General features: G+C 37.5%; 9 protein-coding genes across 9 annotated transcripts; 6 read left to right on the top strand and 3 right to left on the bottom strand.

The window, feature by feature from the left end:
- The first annotated feature begins 131 nt into the window (after positions 1-131).
- Positions 132-1,535, top strand: B0P05DRAFT_374210 (uncharacterized protein). Its single transcript, XM_051573668.1, has 2 exons — positions 132-1,456; positions 1,509-1,535. The coding sequence occupies exon 1, from the start codon at positions 620-622 to the stop codon at positions 1,316-1,318; it is 699 nt and encodes a 232-aa protein (XP_051437393.1). The 5' UTR covers positions 132-619; the 3' UTR covers positions 1,319-1,456; positions 1,509-1,535.
- B0P05DRAFT_448402 (uncharacterized protein) lies at positions 1,536-1,772 on the top strand (the record flags this gene model as incomplete). The annotated part of the gene is made up of 1 exon (XM_051573846.1): positions 1,536-1,772. A coding segment is annotated over one exon (237 nt), but the record flags the coding sequence as incomplete, so codon positions are not given.
- Positions 1,773-1,811: 39 nt separating this feature from the next.
- B0P05DRAFT_465198 (uncharacterized protein) lies at positions 1,812-2,672 on the top strand (the record flags this gene model as incomplete). The annotated part of the gene is made up of 3 exons (XM_051574254.1): positions 1,812-1,999; positions 2,074-2,518; positions 2,568-2,672. 3 exons carry the CDS (start codon positions 1,812-1,814, stop codon positions 2,670-2,672), a joined length of 738 nt encoding a protein of 245 aa, XP_051437395.1.
- A 2,189-nt stretch (positions 2,673-4,861) lies between these two features.
- Positions 4,862-6,228, top strand: B0P05DRAFT_486990 (uncharacterized protein). Its single transcript, XM_051575270.1, has one exon. The coding sequence runs from the start codon at positions 5,078-5,080 to the stop codon at positions 6,146-6,148; it is 1,071 nt and encodes a 356-aa protein (XP_051437396.1). The 5' UTR covers positions 4,862-5,077; the 3' UTR covers positions 6,149-6,228.
- A 1-nt stretch (position 6,229) lies between these two features.
- On the bottom strand, positions 6,230-7,939 carry B0P05DRAFT_532293 (uncharacterized protein). Its single transcript, XM_051577070.1, has 2 exons — positions 7,402-7,939; positions 6,230-7,360 (listed from the first exon to the last, which is right to left on the bottom strand). Exons 1-2 carry the CDS (start codon positions 7,904-7,906, stop codon positions 6,642-6,644), a joined length of 1,224 nt encoding a protein of 407 aa, XP_051437397.1. The 5' UTR covers positions 7,907-7,939; the 3' UTR covers positions 6,230-6,641.
- B0P05DRAFT_532295 (uncharacterized protein) lies at positions 7,940-9,564 on the bottom strand. The gene has a single exon (XM_051577071.1). The coding sequence runs from the start codon at positions 9,458-9,460 to the stop codon at positions 8,006-8,008; it is 1,455 nt and encodes a 484-aa protein (XP_051437398.1). The 5' UTR covers positions 9,461-9,564; the 3' UTR covers positions 7,940-8,005.
- Positions 9,565-10,551: 987 nt separating this feature from the next.
- Positions 10,552-12,017, top strand: B0P05DRAFT_585003 (uncharacterized protein; the record flags this gene model as incomplete). Its single annotated transcript, XM_051582406.1, has 5 exons — positions 10,552-10,570; positions 10,631-10,777; positions 10,826-11,790; positions 11,840-11,926; positions 11,976-12,017. The coding sequence occupies 5 exons, from the start codon at positions 10,552-10,554 to the stop codon at positions 12,015-12,017; spliced, it is 1,260 nt and encodes a 419-aa protein (XP_051437399.1).
- Positions 12,018-15,706: 3,689 nt separating this feature from the next.
- Positions 15,707-17,297, bottom strand: B0P05DRAFT_532309 (PIG-P-domain-containing protein). Its single transcript, XM_051577072.1, has 5 exons — positions 16,775-17,297; positions 16,496-16,708; positions 16,338-16,453; positions 16,104-16,295; positions 15,707-16,063 (listed from the first exon to the last, which is right to left on the bottom strand). Exons 1-5 carry the CDS (start codon positions 17,035-17,037, stop codon positions 15,840-15,842), a joined length of 1,008 nt encoding a protein of 335 aa, XP_051437400.1. The 5' UTR covers positions 17,038-17,297; the 3' UTR covers positions 15,707-15,839.
- A 107-nt stretch (positions 17,298-17,404) lies between these two features.
- Positions 17,405-17,587, top strand: B0P05DRAFT_465393 (uncharacterized protein; the record flags this gene model as incomplete). Its single annotated transcript, XM_051574266.1, has 1 exon — positions 17,405-17,587. One exon carries the CDS (start codon positions 17,405-17,407, stop codon positions 17,585-17,587), a length of 183 nt encoding a protein of 60 aa, XP_051437401.1.
- Positions 17,588-18,696: the final 1,109 nt, after the last annotated feature.

The following is an 18,696-nucleotide window of genomic DNA, read 5'->3' on the forward strand; positions in this document are numbered from 1 at the left end:
GCCTTACACCTGCTGGTACATGATATGCCCAACACTGATGCCGTATTCCACGAATTGCCATCTTCATAACACAAAATACGTATATAATGTGCTTAGTGGAGATACACTTTAAGCTACTCTTGTATAAAACACGACCTTCAATTGCATGGGTTGAACGACATGAATACAATCTGTAGACTAACAAAAGCTTGCATCAGATGGCAGTAAAAGCAGCATATCTACAGTTCGAGCTATACATGTCAAAAGAAGAAGAGTTACCTACAATACTAAACAATATTTGTTGCCATCCATAGCTTACCTCAATATTAGTGTATGATCATAACCAGCATTATCATGCACTGCAACTTGCTCGGGTTGCTATCCCCTTAACAAAAAGTACGTATACTCTAAGCTTAGAGCAAAAGGCAAACAGCAGACGCTTATTTCTGTCTCTAGGTTTCAACTTGGCTCGGATGTTTACTATCTAAAGATGATCCATAAGCCTTACACCTGCTGGTACATGATGTCCTGGAAACTGATTGCATATCGATGTGTTTATGATATTTTGCAGAGATTGTGCAAAAGGCTTTTTATGAAAAATTATGGAATGGAATGAAAATAATATGCTGACGTCACCTGTATGTTTGAAGTATTTCTCCTTCTTTTTTCACTCATCATGACCACAAATAAAAGGAAGCAAAAGGAAATCACGTTGCAGTCAGCACCAATTAGCAGCAAGAGAGCCTGTCTCGGGAACCTTCCTGGGAACACCGTTTTAACCAAGGATCTCGCTAGAAAGTTAAAGGCGCCTGATTTCATTGCTACTTTAGAGGTACGAGAATGGAAGCAGGAGGTTTCCTTGGCTCGCTCTTATTTTCAGCATACAGATATGCCGGAGAGCACATCAAAGCAATTAATGACAGTATTAAATGGAACCCTTCACAGAATAATCAACAATAAGGATGCAGATGCAAAGTTGAAGAATTACAGTACTGCTCTTATTCGACAATTCAAAACTGAAAAAAGCAAACAGAAACTTAACATGGAATACAGGAAGCTTCTCAACGACTATCGACTTGGAGAGCTTGAAGAAAAAGCGCAGACTGAAGCTCGTTTTACCAGCCGGATCCTCACGACAGTTGAAGCCAAAGCTCACAGGAAGAACATGCAGCGTAGACTGGATCAGCTGTTTAACGATGATGAGACTGAAGAAGACACAAATGATGCAGGACAGTTAGACTTGACGAATCGTTTGGAATACGAAGAAGATCCTCTTAGTGAAGAAGAAACAGCAGATATACAGGCAAGTCAGTCTGTTGTAGATTTCTGTATTCACTAGAGTATGAGAAATGCATATTTTAATACCAAATTTTGACTTTAGCCATTTGCATCTGCACGATCATTCACTGATGAGCATGAAACTGGTAACGCCATTAATGCTTCTAACGTCCATAATGATGAAGAAGAGGAGGAGGAGGTATGTTCACGTATTTTACATTATGGACATGAGTTCTAAAGATTAAAACCAGTTCCCAACTCTGAAGGTCGTTAAAGAGAAAAACATATACAAGTACCAAGCCCCAGCACAGAATATCATTTCACCTCACAAACCCATCATTCAAGCAAGTGATTTGGGTGTTCTAAAGGACTATTTTGACATTTGCATTGGGACGAATCAAGATAAGGCTACCGAAGAAACCAAGCAAGAGTTTATAGTTTGCATGAATGAACAAAATTTGCACAAGTCTCTTAAAGAAGTGCCTGGTGAAATTTATGACAAACTACTAGTGACTCTGCAAATTCAAGATCGTCTAAAGATGAAGAAGGCAATTATGGACCTCCCTGCTGAATCAAGCACTTTTACTGAATTTGTCCAGTACGCCCTGCTTGATTTTACCTTGAATTTATTGAAACCTGGTGGCTTTAATGGAAAAAGCGACGAACGCAGCATCTTTTGTGAAGTATATATCCCAATATTCAAAGCTTTTGGCAACTGCCTTAGCGTATTGAACTATACATGGTAATTCAACTGAAGTAGTAGAAGATATATAATACTAATAGATCTAATCAACATCTCAAACTTTCAACATATAGGTGCGAAAAGAAAGCAAAGGATGCTGATTACGTCTGGCTTGTCTCAAATGATTTCTCCAAGGAAAAGAAGGATAACCTGAAACTACTTGATGGCATTGGCACCTTGGCGAAAATTGACAGTACATACCTAGTAATGGAAAGCAGCGGCTTTAGCAATGACAAGGTGGTCTCTCATTCCCTCAATGACACTCTCAAGAATATCAAGAACGGTCATGACAATTTAAAGTATTTGTTTAGTCAGTATCGAAACGCCTCTTTTGATACCATCAAGAAAGTAAACATTTTCTCCTGCCAAATCATTGAGAACAAGGTTACTCTGATCAAATACGCTGTCAAGTCTCGATCAACTTGGAAAGTCGTTGAATGTCGTTCAGCTTCAGTGCCACTCAATATTGAAAACAGCCTTGATTATATGAGAGTTTTTGAACTCTTCGCATTCATGTTGGTAAGTTTTGAAGCAGGTGTCTATACAGCTTTGTCTAACAATCTGATAGGATGATATTCAAAAACAACAATTTGTCTTCAAACAGCTGAAACTGGAGAACTTGGGCCTGGTGTCTGTACCCGAACACGAAACTGTAGCCCGCTTCCTGTTGTAACCTCTATGTATATCAAACATTGTCTATATAATTTCATCCCTAATGTATACCACTCCCCATCATGACTTATCAATCATGTTAAAGTTTAATACATCCAATTTGCTTACCCCAAGTCTAATAACAATTGCTTGCAAGTTGCATCTTAGGTGATCTTGCTATCAGCCCTGTAAATGTTTCTAATGAAAATGCTAGATGACTCAAGCTCTCAAGACTACTGGCAAGAGCTTCTACAAAATCAAATCACCCGAAAAGACGTATTATAACACTGATGGTCCAAAGGGACGTATTTGGGATGATCTCTAGATTGCTACAACAATTTTATTCACTGAAGAATAGTCTTTTTTTTTAAATCTACAAGATGTAGTATACTCTAAGCTTAAAGCAAAAGGCAAACAGCAGACGCTTATTTCTGTCTCTAGGTTTCAACTTGGCTCGGATGTTTACTATCTAAAGATGATCCATAAGCCTTACACCTGCTGGTACATGATATGCCCAACAGAAGACCCAATTCGCGCTTCTCAATAACCCAAATTGCGTTTATGGTAATTCCAAATGGTGTGTTCAATAAACAAAACCAATTTTCTTACAAGAGATGTATCTGAAAACTGCAGTAAAACTTTACTAAATAGGCTTCATTTGAAGACATTTGTCAAACATGTTCACAGAATGCTGGCTCATATTCAAGAGGGCGGTAGCTCTCACTCCATCACTTGCCTCAGTCACTCTCGTTTTAAGATCTTTCTCTCCACTAAATTTACTTTTCTTGACATGCGATTTCATTGTAGACCAAAAACTCTCGATAGGATTCAGCTCTGGCGAATAAGGAGGGAGGTGAATACTACAAAAATGGTATGATATAAGTGAAAGGCCTCAAAAACGTTTTTGCGTACTTGCTCAATATTTTTTCAGCAAAACTGTCGAATTTGTTATATCAATAGACTCAGAGCGTAAACAACTGCACCTTTTGTCACTATAGAAAAGCCGGATAACTGCGTCTTTATGCAGTTCTCAGCAAAAGCTCGATTTTTGGATGCGGCAGGATGAAGAACTGGTGTTGTCTTCTATTTCAACCTTCGCACGCTGCCAACCTGCATGTCCTATCTCCATTTACCATACAGTTACGTTACAAGTCAGCCATGCTTTTATCTTCATACGTTTTTTGACACTCTAGATAGCAGATAATATCTTTTGTAGCCTCATGATTAACACATTTTATATGACATCTAGAGCAAAAACACTTAAAAATGCACAAAACACAGCTCAAATGCACTGTTCTTTGATGGACCATTGCTCGACAACCAGATTATCAAAATGGTCCGTTCTTTCATTTAAAACATGTTTTTTGGAGTCGAGAAATGGAATGGTACCATTGATTTGACTGTCAGGAGAAATTTATTTTTTTGACCCTAGAGGATCACGAGGGCTCGTGAAGATGAGTTAAGACCACCGCTTGGTGCTTCTAATAAAAAGAAAGCGAGTTCACTAAGATGAAAAAGGCGAGTTCATTTGAGCGTTGGCTTCAGATTTGCGTTCAAAGTTCGTAGTACACTGTAATCAGTATAAAAGAAGCCCTTCACAGTAGATATTGATTAATAAGTGGGTACTTGCTTCTACACCATTCTATGCATAAGATACTTGTACTTTATATTTACTATAATGCTTGGAATTCTTGGGTCTAAATGGCAAAAAGCCAATTCGAAATAGCTAGTAAATTTTACCTCAACCTCAAATGAGCAAAAAGCATGCACTGGCGTTGCATTCAAAGTCTCCCAAAAATACAAAGCCATATTTTTTAGCGTCAAAATTCATGTAAATAGCCTCTGTACCTTTTCTTTGACTTTCTCTAATTTGGAAGTGCTATCTACTACGCTTTTTTCCAGTCATTATTCGCGCATTAAGAGAAAAGCATTTATTCAAGGAAAACAGTGTTAACTTTGAGTAAGCCATTGATTTCGAGAGTAATCTATTCTCAAGAAATCTAATCAATATGATTCAGCGATTTGACCAATTGACTTTAAATATTTTGTCTTATCGCTATCTTTTTTTCCCAGAAAGGGTACTGATTCACAGAGTGGACCCAATTAAATAAAAGATAGATTGACCCTCAAACATCCTAAAACAGTAAGGAAAAAGACGGATGATTATAATAAGAGAACAGCCGGGGAAATAAAATCATAGGTGAATATAGGTGTATATTTAAAGATGTAAAGCCAGGCTCATACAAGATTTGTACTTCAAAAAGATAAGCAAAGAGTCACCACGTCGGGGAAATTGAATGATAAGCTTTTTTTAAACAGTTGTACATGAATTTGCCTTTTATGGGGATAATGATAGGAAATTCATTTAGACTATAAATATGAGATAAAGACTACTTTTTTTAACGTTTTGTTCAATTAAACATTAAAATGGCTGTCATCTCTAACAATGCTATCCTCCAAAAATACCTTGCTCTTGATCAACGCGACAAGGTTCAAGTTGAATATGTCTGGATTGATGCCAACAATGGTTTAAGAAGCAAGACTCGTACAGTTAACTTCATCCCTACCAAGGCTGAAGAATTGCCTGAATGGAACTTTGATGGTTCTTCCACTGGCCAATCTGAAGGCCATGATTCTGATATCTTGATCTCACCTGTTGCTATTTACAATGATCCCTTCCGTGGTGGCAACAACAAGTTTGTCATTTGTCAAACCTTCAACCCTGATGGTACTCCTCACTCTACTAATCACCGTTATGAATGTAACAAGATCATGGAAAAGTATGCTGATACCAAGCCTTGGTTCGGTATTGAACAAGAATATTCTCTCTTTGATCCTGAAACCAACAAGCCTTATGGTTGGCCCAAGCACGGTTTCCCCGAGCCTCAAGGTAAATACTACTGTGGTGTAGGTGCTGGTAAGATCTTTGGTCGTGATATTGTAGAAGCTCATTACCGTGCTTGTTTGTACGCCGGTATCAATATTTCTGGTGTCAACACAGAAGTGGCTCCCGGTCAATTCGAATACCAAGTAGGTCCCTGTGAAGGCATTGAAATGTCTGATTCTCTTTGGGCCTCTCGCTATCTTTTGGAACGTGTTGCTGAAGACTTTGGTATCATTGTTTCATTGCACCCTAAGCCTATCAAGGGTGACTGGAACGGTGCTGGTTGTCATACCAACTTCTCCACTGAAGAAATGCGTCAAGAAGGTGGTTTGGCTGCTATTGAAAAGGCTATCAAGAAGATGAGTTTGCGTCATGCTGAACATATTGCTGTCTATGGCGAAGACAATGATCAACGCTTAACAGGTAGACACGAAACTGGTCACATTGATGATTTCAGTTACGGTGTTGCTAACCGTGGTGCTTCTATTCGTATTCCCCGTCATGTCGGTAAAGAAGGAAAGGGTTATTTAGAAGACCGCCGTCCTGCTTCCAACATTGACCCTTACCGTGTCACCGGTATCATTGTTGAATCCACCTTCTTCCCTGAAAACTAAATCCTCACCTTGTAATTTTATTTATTTCTTATACAGTAGACCATATACACTTAATAAACACTATACATATATCTGATTTTACTTGAATCTATTGAGTCTTCCGATATAAAATACAGTCATGTTTAAAGTTGCAATAGCAGCAGCAATCCGAAACATCCAAATGGCCCCTAGATATTCGTACAGATAACCACCCACAAGCGCACCTAGCCCTGTACCCAATCCAAAATGAAGCGCACCCAAAATCCCTTGAGCAACCGATCGTTGTTCTGGAGGAAAAAAGCTATCCATCTCACTTACTGCTGTAGCCCAAAAGATACCGAAACCAATACCATGGAGTGTTTGAAGTAACAAGGCACTGACGTTAGTCAAGAATGAATCGGAAGGAAGAATAGTGTATATCAAACAACGTACAATGGTTGCAATGTGTGCAATCAAAATCATGTTTGTCACACCAAACAATTCAGTCAACTAACAAAGGGAGAGTTTAGGAATGTCATGATTGCCATATGGATTTTACCTGCTTGGAAAAACAAAAACAAAGCAATTCTGTAATACCCGTGGTGGGCCCTGTCCAACCAATCCAACTTGCAGGCATATGCAGATCGCGGCTAAGGAACAAGAACAAGAAATTGATGATAATTGATAAGACGACACCAAAAAGTAAAGTTGTACTCAAAAAAGTAATCACACGAAAAGACTTGAACACACTCTTGGTATAAGGCGACAGTGTGATATCTTTAAGGCCTGCTAAAGATTGATCGACAGAGGCAATTCTAGATATAGCCAAACCGAGATCGACGTGGCCAATAGCATCTAACGTTTCATCTGCCTCTTCACGAACCGTATGTACAGAGGCAATACTGCTTGTCTTGAATAAATCGACATAATGACTTGTACTATTGTTTTGCTCAGAAGAAATGCTATTGTAAGTGTTGATAGGCACACGAGCACCTAACAGCTTTTCAGCGTCATCCGATGTTATTACAGGAACTAATGTATTGTTTAAAACCGCTTCATGAGATAGTTCTGGAGCAAGGACGTATTGAGTATCTTCATTGTTGACATTGGCAAAGCATGCAAGGATCATGAAGGCAATGGTTGATATACCAAAGACATAGAATAGCATATCAAAATTACCTGTCCATGAGATAAGTTGGCCCACAAGTAGAATAGTTAATCCCGCTGATACAGACCCCCATAATCTTTGTTCACCTAAACAGAAAGTTGGGGCTAGGACATTTGAAACATCTTACCATAAAGTATTTTGTTGGGGCCGAGTATTTTCATCACGGCACTATCCACAAGTGACATGTTTGGTAAAGTAAAGAAAGCAAAGGCCAATGCAAGCGTAGAAGTGATAAATACCAGAGAAGTGTTGGTCAATTTGAGAAGATTAGATATGATCTCTGAGGAAGATACAGAGTGCCCAATAATCATTATACCCATGATAGCAGAACCACCAAGAAAGCTAGTCAATGCCATGATCAAACCATGTAACTTGGGCCTCTTGTCAACCACAAGGCTCCACAAAGGACAAGCAATGGACTGAATAAAAGGAGCGATGGCTAGTACAAGTCCAATTTGATCTGAAGAGAAATGAAGTACATCACTATAATAAAGTGGTAGGTAAGGTGGAGCTGCTGACAACAATGCAAAGATAGCAATATATAGTAATTTACAAACAACATACATCTTGAAAGATAAGTAGGAAATAGAAAAAAAGAAAGAGAGATATAAATGACATCTTTTTATAGTCATTTACATTATTATGTGATAACAGTAGAAAATGGGAGACTTTGCGTTTCATAGAAGCAAGGAAAAAGAGTAAACTTTAATACTACAAAACAAACAAAAACTTTATTTTCCCATTACGTCTCGTATTAAGTCAATCAAGGTACAACATGTCATAACCAAGTTGGCTTCAAGCAAATCGCATCTCTCTTTTTCTACTTGGTTCAGAATGTCCAGGTCAATAGAGAGCTTTCCAAGTTCTTTGCTAAGGTAGTTTATATTGCCACTGTGAAATTCAGCAATCAGTTTCCAACGTCTACATGTCTTGTGGGTATGGTTATCATGATCATCTTCGTCATTGTCACTATCGCTATCGATAAATCCGTCACTTTTGGCGGTATCAATTAGAGGAAGGCCTTTTCGCTTTTGCTTTGATTTTTTGGTTGCTAATCGTTTTTGCTGATTAAGTAGCTCTTGCAATTCTTTCTTTTTTTCTGGTTTTGTCAACTTTATTTCACAGGTAAAGTCATGCGATAATAAGCTTGGACGCTTCCAACGCATACGAGAACCACGAAACCAAGATTCATATTCAAAAAGAAGATTGGACTGTGACCTTTTGATGAGTTCTTGAGAATGAATGTTATCCGAAGCAGGTACATGCTTTAAGTTCGGTATATGAGGCTGCGTGATATCTGGAATCATACTGTTGTTATAGTCAGCAGTCTCGATAGTTACTTCTTTCTGGAAAGCACGGCGACGCGCTTCAGCCACTTTAATGCCTTGACCATCATTGCGATTACTGTACAACATACTTTGAAACCCCCAAGTATAAGAATAGGGTTGTATTTTGCGATAAGCCATCAGTTCTTCTTCGCCTTGATCCATCTGTAGAAAGATGTGATGTTGATTTGGCTTTAGGATACTAGCCTTTTTAAAATTGTACACTACGACATTATTTGTTGTTGTTGTTGTTGTTGTTGATTTCTTGTGATGAATGGCACGGCTCTTGTTTTTCGAAAGAATGCCACTCTGGTTAGACAAAAGTGCTGTTGCTGCTGCTGTAACAACTTGCGTAGCATTTTTGTGGTTTGTCACCGTGTCTGTTGAGACGCCAATGATACTATTGACAGAAGATATAGCTGGCGATGCGTCTTTAATTACTTCTTCATGATGATGGTTGGCAAAGGTATGTGTTGTGGGCATAGGCTGACTCAGAAGAAATGAAGTAATGTGCTTGTCTATCTGTAGTTTGTAAGGACCAGACGTACTTTTGGGTGAAAGGGGAGGTGATTCAATAGGCGTATTCGGAGAATAATACACTTCGTTGTCTGTTGTAGCATAAGTCGTGGCTGTATTGGTCGTGGCAGAAGAGCCAGTGGTGTTGGAACGACGCACTGTAACAATTTCCTTTTTCTGGAAATATCGACTGGCATAGGAATCAATGGTCATACGACTACTTCTACTGCCCTGGCGTCTTGCTGTAATGATAATAGGAGGTGCTTCATCATAGGCATTGGGCTTTTCATAAATAGGAGTAGCAATAGCATCTGGCTTTTGGAAAACTACACTATGGGATATCATGATATGCAAAGGGGGTATAGAAAGAGAAAGAAAAGTGAAAAAAGAAACTTTCTTATTTTGAAAGAACGGCAACTTATATGCAAAAGGAAAAAATAACAAAGCAGAGAAAGGCATGACGAATGCTCTAATGCGAAATAAACAAAGAGGCACATATGCTTGTTTCAATTTTTCTTCTTTTAGGCTAAAGCATTCAATCTTCTCTCATTCCGAGAAACTAATAGATCTTTGAAAAATTGATCTATAAAAGATCTGATACAGTAAAACTCCTGAAGTTTAAAGGAATCATTCCGTGTTGTATTGCTACACACGCCCTATTTTACTTCAAAAGAAGGTTACCTAATTTCTTTAATTAAGCAATGTCTTGTAAACGCACTGGACTAAATCATTGCATCATAGGATACACAAGCTATGAAAGAAACAAGTATTGACATGGACAGTGTATTACAACAGACAGCTTATCATTCGGAAAGTATTGCTTTGATAGGTATAAAAAAAGATACACAATATTATGTCGTTATAGTGGCCTTTCAAGCTTTGGTTTCTTGTTGACATTTTTCCTTGTTTTTATCCGCCTCAATATGTTCATGTTATTGCATGATATGATGATCTAGGGCAGTATATTTCAAGCACCGTTTTCATTATTAAAATACACAAGTTAATTCTGTAATCTTGTAGCACAAAACTTTACTCTAATTTCTTTTTTTTTCTTAATTACAATGGCATTGTAGTACTCGAAACAAAAGCGTCCTTCTAACCCAGCAAGCTTTCATTTTGAAGCAATGTTGCTTTCTTCTAATGTTTCCTATTGCACACCTTTCAACTTGTTTGCTGATCCAACTCATTAAGCAATAACTATACGAATACAAACGAATTCTATTGATATCAATTGATTAATAGGGCCACAACCCAATATGCTTTCTAGTAAACCGCAGCTTACAAAGTGTACATTAAAATCTTTTTGGGAATAAATGACTGTCAAAAATCATTGCATTCCTATTGGATGACGCTAATCTCCTGTATTCACTCACACCCTAAAAAAAATCAATTTTTTTTTCTTTATCACTACTCTATTACTGGTTGAGTATAATACAATGGATTCCCAACAATCAGGTACAGTCTATTAAAGATCAACTTTATGAGATCAGATTTGTTTATGCCTTTTTTGAATAGCTTCTGGTGTTGATATTAAGAACAAGAACGGCAATCTTACCGCTCCCACACCTCAAAATACACCTATCAATCCTGCTCCCATTACTTCAACCTACCGCCCTTCTGTCCCTGCTATTTCTGAAGACATGGAGACCATTAATGTCAAGGGTAAAGTATATTCATATAGAACATTAGTATTCTAACACGCTTTCATAGGCTCAGCTGATAATGATTCTGGCTTGGCTGGTGCATTCACGGGTAATCCTGCTCTCTTGAGCATGCTTCAAGGCAAGTTGGGAACTTTGGTGGGTCGTCCTTCTGGATACATTGAGTCATTGCCTACTTCTGTTAAGCGTCGTATTAATGGTCTCAAGTTCCTTCAATCTAAGCACTCTGAACTCGAAAACAAGTTTCAAGAAGAAGTCTTGGCCTTAGAAAAGAAATATCTTGAATTGTATCGACCTTTGTATGAACAACGTGCTCAAGTCATTCGTGGTGATTATGAACCCACCGATGAAGAAGTCGCTTTGGGTGAAAAGATTGACGAGGAAGAGGAAGAGGAAGAAGTATCAGAAAAGAAGGAGCAACCAACAGAAGCTGAAGATAAGGACGTAAAGGGTATCCCTGAATTCTGGTTGACTCTTTTGAAGAACCACCCTCAAATTGTTGAGACAATCACAGAAGAGGACGAAGGTGCTTTGAAACACTTGGTTGATGTCCGCATGTCATACATGGAACAACCTGGCTTCAAGCTTGAATTTGAATTCTCAGAGAACGACTATTTCACTAACAAGGTGCTTACCAAGACATACTTTTACCAAGACCATGCTTACGGTGGTGATTTTGTCTATGATCACGCTGAAGGTTGTACTGTTGATTGGAAGGAAGGTAAAGATTTGACTGTTACCGTCGAAACAAAGAAGCAACGTCATAAGGGTACCAACAAGACTCGCGTTGTAAAGCGTACTGTTCCTTCAAACTCTTTCTTCTACTTCTTCAGTCCTCCTACTATCCCTGATGAAGAAGAAGAAATTGACGAAGAAGAAGCTGAAGGCTTGGATGCCAAGTTGGAAGCTGATTATGAAATGGGTGAAGAATTCAAGGATAAAATCATCCCACATGCTGTTGACTATTTTACTGGCAAGGCTCTTCAATATGAAGACTATGATGATGAAGACTATGTAAGTTGCTTATATTATATGCGTCTGTAACTCATTGATTTCTCTATAGGATGACTTTTATGAAGATGAAGATGAAGATGATGAAGATGATGAGGAAGACGATGAGGATGCTGACGATGCTGACGATGCTGCTGTTGTAAGTCAACTCTTTGTATCTGAGTATCTTCTCTAACTGGTTTTTATAGTCTTCCAAGGGTGAAAATGCACCTGAATGCAAACAATCCTAATTACATACACAGGCCGTTAATAAACTATACAACAGGTGTGTGTATGTGTATTTGAAATTTATTGTATTATTTATCTATACGCTTTATACATGTTTCCTTTTTTTCTCTCTTTTTTTCTCTCTCTCTCTTTCTTCTTTCAACAACACTACACATAAACACTATAACAAACTTAAAATCAGAATAAAGCTAGAATGAAGCTCACTTTAATAGCTGAAAAATGACTTTTATGTAGGGTTCTATTTAGGTAGGTATATAGATCCATAGAGCATTCTGTACCTTTGGCATACTTTTTACAACTAAACCATACCATAATCGTGAGGCATGAATTACAAATGAGGGCAGACTTATATCTAGTGCACAAATAGATCTAATGTCTCTATTTGGTCTCAAGCATTAAATGTAGGTGTTTCTGGGGATCATAGTGTGACTCTGAACAACTGGGCATCCTCTTGTACTCTTATCAATTATTACCTACAAAATCAGATGGCGACTGTCGACTTTGACTCCACAGCTCTTTTAAGTCCTGTTCAAGATAAATTCGATGGCATATCTGATTTTTTCTTTCTTAATTAGCATAATAACACTTACTGTTTTGTTTTGATTTTGAACACTTTATAGCTCCAAATATAACAACATGTTAGACTTGCATTTTCTTAGTCTATATGATGCTGTGGTCGTCGATCTTGTACATATCTATATCTCAATAAATTTAGTAGTCAACAAAATAGTACAAATGACATGTAGTGACAAGAGAAAACACTTTGAGTTAGATGTATTTATGTGTATTGATGATTAGCATTTCTCTCAAGACACCATACTATCGATTTCATTAAATCATGCTAACAACAATGCACCTTTTAAGCTAAGTGTGTCTTTTACTATAGGAAAAGTTTGCAACCAAACTAGAGTTGTAAGTATATGACAATTTACATCTTATCTAATATATGTATCGAAGATTACTTTTCATATATCGTGTATCATAAAGCTGAAGCGAGTTTCCCGACACTTTGACATTTCTTATAAGCAACTATTCCCTTTCTTTGATTTAGACTGTTGCAATAAGGTATTTCATTCGAACAGGCAATTTGGCGTTATACAGTTTATTCATGTAATAGAGACACCAGGCAAGCAAATGCTTCAGCAATCTTTTGTCTTTTTCTTAGGCATATAAGGGTAACATAAAGCCTGTTTATGCACGCATGAATGCTATAAATACATGCAAACAATGTCTAATAACATCTATGGTGTCCTTGAAGTTGCTTTGGACAAAAAAAAAAAAAGCGACTTGTAAAATTAGGCCAAAATGGCCTTTTAACTAAAGGCTACTAGTCATGAAAATGATCTGTTTGACAACTCCTTGAGCTTGTTTTTGATGCTACAGTACGAAAAATAGAGCTATCGGCAAGTTTAAATACTCAAAATGAGTGTAAGAAGGTCCAGTTTTGGTAAATGCGTTTGATTGCTAATTGTACTACAAAAATGATGAGATATGAGCGAAAGACCTCATAAACATTCTTGCGCATTTGTTCAAAATTCTAGCAGTAGACTTATTGTTTTTTCTATTTCATTAGATTCAGAACGTAGATATCTACAGCTTCTGTCACTGCACTAAAGTCCAATAACTGCGTCTTTATGGAGTTCTTAGCAAAGACTCGATTTTTTTTTGATTTTATTTGTCGCATGTATTAGTGGTCTCGAGAGGGGCCCACTAAAAGAGGTGCTCAGCAATTATTTATTATAAGAGGATTAAAAGAAACAAAAAGGGTACTACAATTTCAAAAAAAAAAAAAAAAGAAACCGAGAAAAAAAAAGAGCAGCTATTGCGAGAAAAGACCTCTCAAGATGAAAGGTCATTTTCAGCAGCTATACGCTTAATTTGATAGCGAGTGCTGTAAAGAACAGAGAGATAATGGAATGGCTGGTTCTGAATGGTATGAGCCCAATGGGTCTTCCAGATTTCAGAGAGGCCGATCAAGGTTACCATGGCTACTGAAAGAGGACAGTTGGTTTGAGACCGAATCCGAGAAAAATTGAAAGATGCAAGTGCATCAAAGACTAGATCCAGAGAGGTGCCTGGCCACAAAAATTCCCTAATCAAGGCATCCCAGAACGGAAATTTTTGGGGGCAGCGAAAGAAGAAATGGTACACAGTCTCCTGATCACCACACAAAATGCAAGCAGCAGTAGGGAAGCGAGCAGGAAAAACCTTGGATAGAAGTAAGCGAGTGGGAATCTTGTGAGTCAGAGATCGATACATCACATTTCTCTGCAATGTTGTGATAGGTATACAACAAAAGTACTTCCAAGCAGCAGAAGAAACTTCTTGCCGAGCAATGATATCAGACAAGGCAGCTTGTGTGATGACCTTACGGAAAGTACAGCCACCATTTTTGAGGGCAATGAAATTTTCATTGTCAAAAGGCAGTTTCAACATACGCACAAAAGAAAAGAAACCAAGAGACCTCTGGATTGCAGGAATATGCACAGGATTGTATAAGTCTAATGAAGTACGAACAAGGCATTGACCAAAGAACGGCTCCAGTTGACAATGATTTTGATTCACTGCTTGAATATATCTTCTGACACTACGACGGATATCCAGGGGAAAGGAAGAAACTGGTATTCATGCCAAATAGTAATCCTGTGGATGGTACTCATATAGATAGGAAACTGCTACTGTGCGTAGCTTGAGAGGCAAGTCAAAGGTGTCAGATGGCAAAAAAATTGCGCGTAATGGCAGTAGAAGGCATTCGATAGGGTTTGGCATGTATGAGTACTGTTTCCTAGGAATAGCATCCATTGTCTGGCAGCACACTGTGACACTATTACTTGCCAATTGCCTGAGTTGGCCTGGGGAGAACGAGGAAAGAGCAGGCCCAAGAGCAGATGTTCAGTCTGAAGCAAAGCACGGGTATGTGCTGCTAGAAAGTCTTGTATCAGAGACCGTTCAGCTTGAGGACACAAAAAAGGATGAAGCCAATGATAACACAGTGATTTCTGCTGAGAAAACAAGTCAAGAATGCCAAGGCCACCATGCCACTTTGGTGCAGTCATCGTTTGCCAACTAATGCGAGGAAAGATTTGCCGGTTGACAAATTCATCATTTCTTTAGGTGTAACCAGTTATCACTGCCACTGGACGAACGTTCCGCTGGGTACCAGTACTTATTGTTTCAAATGCAGCAAATTGAAACCATTCCCTTTTGGCTACAATTATTTTCCTTTGGACAAATTATAGGATTCTTTGATTTACCCTTCTTGACCACGGTTAATTTTTTCGAAGCGGTATGGTTTACCAATGTATTTCATACAATGCATTATGGTTCCCGCGTCAATGCAACGTCGCAATTTAGAACCATAATTTTATTATGTGAGTATATTAGATGAAGAAACCCTGATAAGCATACTGTAATCCGTGACACATGCGATCATATCCTTAAAGGATTTGCATATATTATTGTATTTCTTAAGCTTGATGATTGTTTAAATAGAAGATCAATTCAATAAAATGCTTATTGCGCAAAAAAAAAAAAAAAAAAAAAGAAAGAGAGAAGCTGATAAAACTTATCTCCAGACATGCTTGGTATTTTATCTAAAAAAAAAGTGTAGCCTTCTACTGTTTTTGGCTATAAACACTTTATATTGTTTTGATGCATATTTAACAGTCTAGTTGAATACTATTTACTGTGTGGTTGCCAAAGAGAGTTGAGTATATACTACAATGTTGATTCCTGCTGTTTAATCACAAAATGACTATCTGATGAAAACCATTTGCTGTAATGATCTCTTTCTTTTTTGATTAGATCTTTTGCTATCTATATCTTTATTTTTTCTTTGGTACAAATTTGGTCTGATTTAGTCTAGTTTTATGGCGCACCAAATCATCTTTTGTACCCTTGTTCATTTGTGTAGGTATCATATAGGGTTCTTCTTGATAGAGAAGCATATTTACAAGACCAATGGGTATGTCATGAAGTTCAGGCATCCAATCAGATGGACGATCAGATATCATTTCCTTATCCATACACATCAAATTAGCATGCTCATCTATTCCATGTCAGCTTGAGTTTCTTTTTGTGTTGCTTACCAGTAATACAATAAAGAGAATCAAAAGAGGGTGTATTCATTAAATTTACAGCCATGAAAGAAAGGAAAATAAACCATACAAATGTCATAAGCCAAATGGGAATGGCTAATGCCCAATATCGACTTGGATAATAAGTAATGCCTAGTCGATGCAAAATTTGATCTGGCACATAGGCCCATATTAAATAGATGCCTATATCATATTAACTTGCTTTCTTTTCATGTGCGCACATACCAAATGCTACAAAAGAAGATAAATACATGACAAATCCATAGTATTCATAGGCAGGTGTCTTGTTGGTTGTTGCTACTGGAGGGGCTCTTTCGACAGGAGGTAGATTATATGGAAGTCTATTATCATATCAATAGGAATCGCATATACATATAACTTACTCTGAATAAGACCTAGGTCGATGTCCTTTTTTACCTGATTGAAATTGAACAGATGGCACTCTTCCTGTGATAGTGGGGTTTGAAAAGGTAATGATGTTATTGGCTATCGAGGTAGCTGTCCGCTTATATTCAATAATAGTTTCGTCCATACTTGTCTTCTTTCCAAACTTAACAGTTAAAAAACTACTAAATGAATGTCTTCGTTTAGTACTACTGTTAGAGAACAAAAATAATGAGTTTATGCTTTTGTTTATTATTTATATATATATATATATATACATTGGCTTTTTCGGCTGTTCTTTACTTTCATTCGATACTCGCGTTGTTTGTTGACTGCGACCACGACGGACAATTACAGGTTGTTTTTTGTGAATATTGGTCAAGGCAGATGCGCTATTGAAGTTGACCAAGTTGGGCAATGACGATGTGGAGCGTGAAGTAGAGAGTGCAGAAGCATTTTTAGCCACTAAATGTCCTGTAGTTGATTTTTGAGAGAAATAAGACAAAGCGTTTGTTGAATTCGATACTTCTTTTATTGCCATATCGCTTTCCAGAAGCTCATGACTAAAGAGAAAAAGAGAGATAGAGAGAGAGATAGAGAGAGAGAGAAAAATTTGGTTTCCCGTCGCGAACTTTTAAATCTTGATTTAATTTTTTGATCTGCTTATGCAAATATCCTATTCAAGATGAGGTGGAGTGAGCAGAGTATATGGTTTCTCATAAATAGAGTATCTTGTAGCTTATAAGAATGACTTGAGAATCCTCATACACCATTTAATTTGGACGAATGCACTTTGTTCTCTTCAAATAGACTGCAATGCGATAAGAAGGTCACAATGTGACCGTTCATGTCATAAAAATAATTTTCGAGTAGAACTCGAAAACCTTTAGGCTTTTTTTTTGTTAACTATGAGTGAGTTGACATCGGAAAAGATCGCCAAGGCCCTTAAAGGTGCTGGTCTTTCTTCCAAACAAAGAATTGAAAAAGCACTCGAAGCTTGGCACAGCAACGCTATTTTTTTCCCTAATAAGGACGATTTTTTATTTGACTGGATCTGCTCGGCCTTTGCAAAACCCAACTTGAAAAAGTAAGTCTTACACTTCAATAAACAGTGTTATTCAAATTGAATATATTTAGATTGGATGATTGTTGCTTACTTCAACTTCCTTATTGGACCTTGTTAAATGAACTCTTGCACCATTATGATAATAAGGCACGCATAAACCCAAAGCAATCCACACCTATTATCCATGTCAACTTAATTTCTTCTATTTCCACCCTATTGCAGCAATTATATAAAGACAAATCCGAATCAAGAACTCAATTTCTATCCATTGTACACCAATGTCTTGATATTTTGTTTTCTGATCATTTCACTTTATCTTATCGACCTGCTTTTGAGCATGTTTCAGCTGGTGTAGATCAATTGTTGATTTCGTTGACCTTACAGATTACTTTGTGTTTGAAGGATCTACAGGATAAACAAGAACTAGAAGCATTTCACCAACTTGTCTTGACAGCTTATTCACTGCTTAAAAGATTCGATTCACAACTTGTCTTGGCTGCTAATCAAAAGAAAGTAAGAGCGATAGATAAAAGAGAAAGAAAAGAGAACTCAAAAAGTGAAAAAAAACATATAGGTCTTTTCATTCATTGTCGAGAAATCATTCACCAAATTATTATGCGTTCGTCGAAGAGTTCACCTTGTTGAAAACAACAAAGAAACCGAAAAAGTATCAGAAGCCATCACCAATATCATTTGCCATGCATTGTTCCATGCAGATACAGTGTTGGAATACACTTCTGTATTGAAAGATACTGGATCAGAAAATCATACGTCAGAAGGGAAAGTGAAGCAGACAAACTATGTTGTTCGACTTTTTGAAACATTGGAAGCCATGACCAACAGCACAGATGACGTGGAACAAGTATTAGATGGTAGTATTTAAAGCGATTATAAGAACTGTATTGATTTGCTCTATAGCTGTCGATATCACTCCTACTTTATTCTCGGCTTTTCTCGGTGCTTTTCGACAGAAACGTAATACAAGCACAATAGCTATGCAAGACATTAGTAGAATGGCCGAGTTTGGTTTTTTTATTCACTTGAATAAGATTTTGAATACCATGAAAGATAAACAAGTATCTGCTTATCTCGAAACACTCTGTCAACTGTTAAAGAACATGTTGCAATGGAATG

This window comes from Gilbertella persicaria (assembly GCF_025201335.1).
Source record: "Gilbertella persicaria strain CBS 190.32 chromosome Unknown B0P05scaffold_9, whole genome shotgun sequence".
Lineage (NCBI taxonomy): Eukaryota > Fungi > Mucoromycota > Mucoromycetes > Mucorales > Choanephoraceae > Gilbertella > Gilbertella persicaria.

Bases quoted from the DNA above. Each gene is read 5' to 3' on its own strand.
- B0P05DRAFT_374210 (XM_051573668.1), top strand. From the start codon at position 620: ATGTTTGAAGTATTTCTCCTTCTTTTTTCACTCATCATGACCACAAAT.
- B0P05DRAFT_486990 (XM_051575270.1), top strand. From the start codon at position 5,078: ATGGCTGTCATCTCTAACAATGCTATCCTCCAAAAATACCTTGCTCTT.
- B0P05DRAFT_532293 (XM_051577070.1), bottom strand. From the start codon at position 7,906: ATGACTATAAAAAGATGTCATTTATATCTCTCTTTCTTTTTTTCTATT. The intron at 7,361-7,401 runs GTAAGATGTTTC...CTTTCTGTTTAG, and splicing joins CCCCAACAAAATACTTTATG to GTGAACAAAGATTATGGGGG.
- B0P05DRAFT_532295 (XM_051577071.1), bottom strand. From the start codon at position 9,460: ATGATATCCCATAGTGTAGTTTTCCAAAAGCCAGATGCTATTGCTACT.
- B0P05DRAFT_532309 (XM_051577072.1), bottom strand. From the start codon at position 17,037: ATGGCAATAAAAGAAGTATCGAATTCAACAAACGCTTTGTCTTATTTC. The intron at 16,709-16,774 runs GTATATATATAT...GTTCTCTAACAG, and splicing joins GAACAGCCGAAAAAGCCAAT to TAGTACTAAACGAAGACATT. The intron at 16,296-16,337 runs GTATGTGCGCAC...AATATGATATAG, and splicing joins ATCTTCTTTTGTAGCATTTG to GCATCTATTTAATATGGGCC.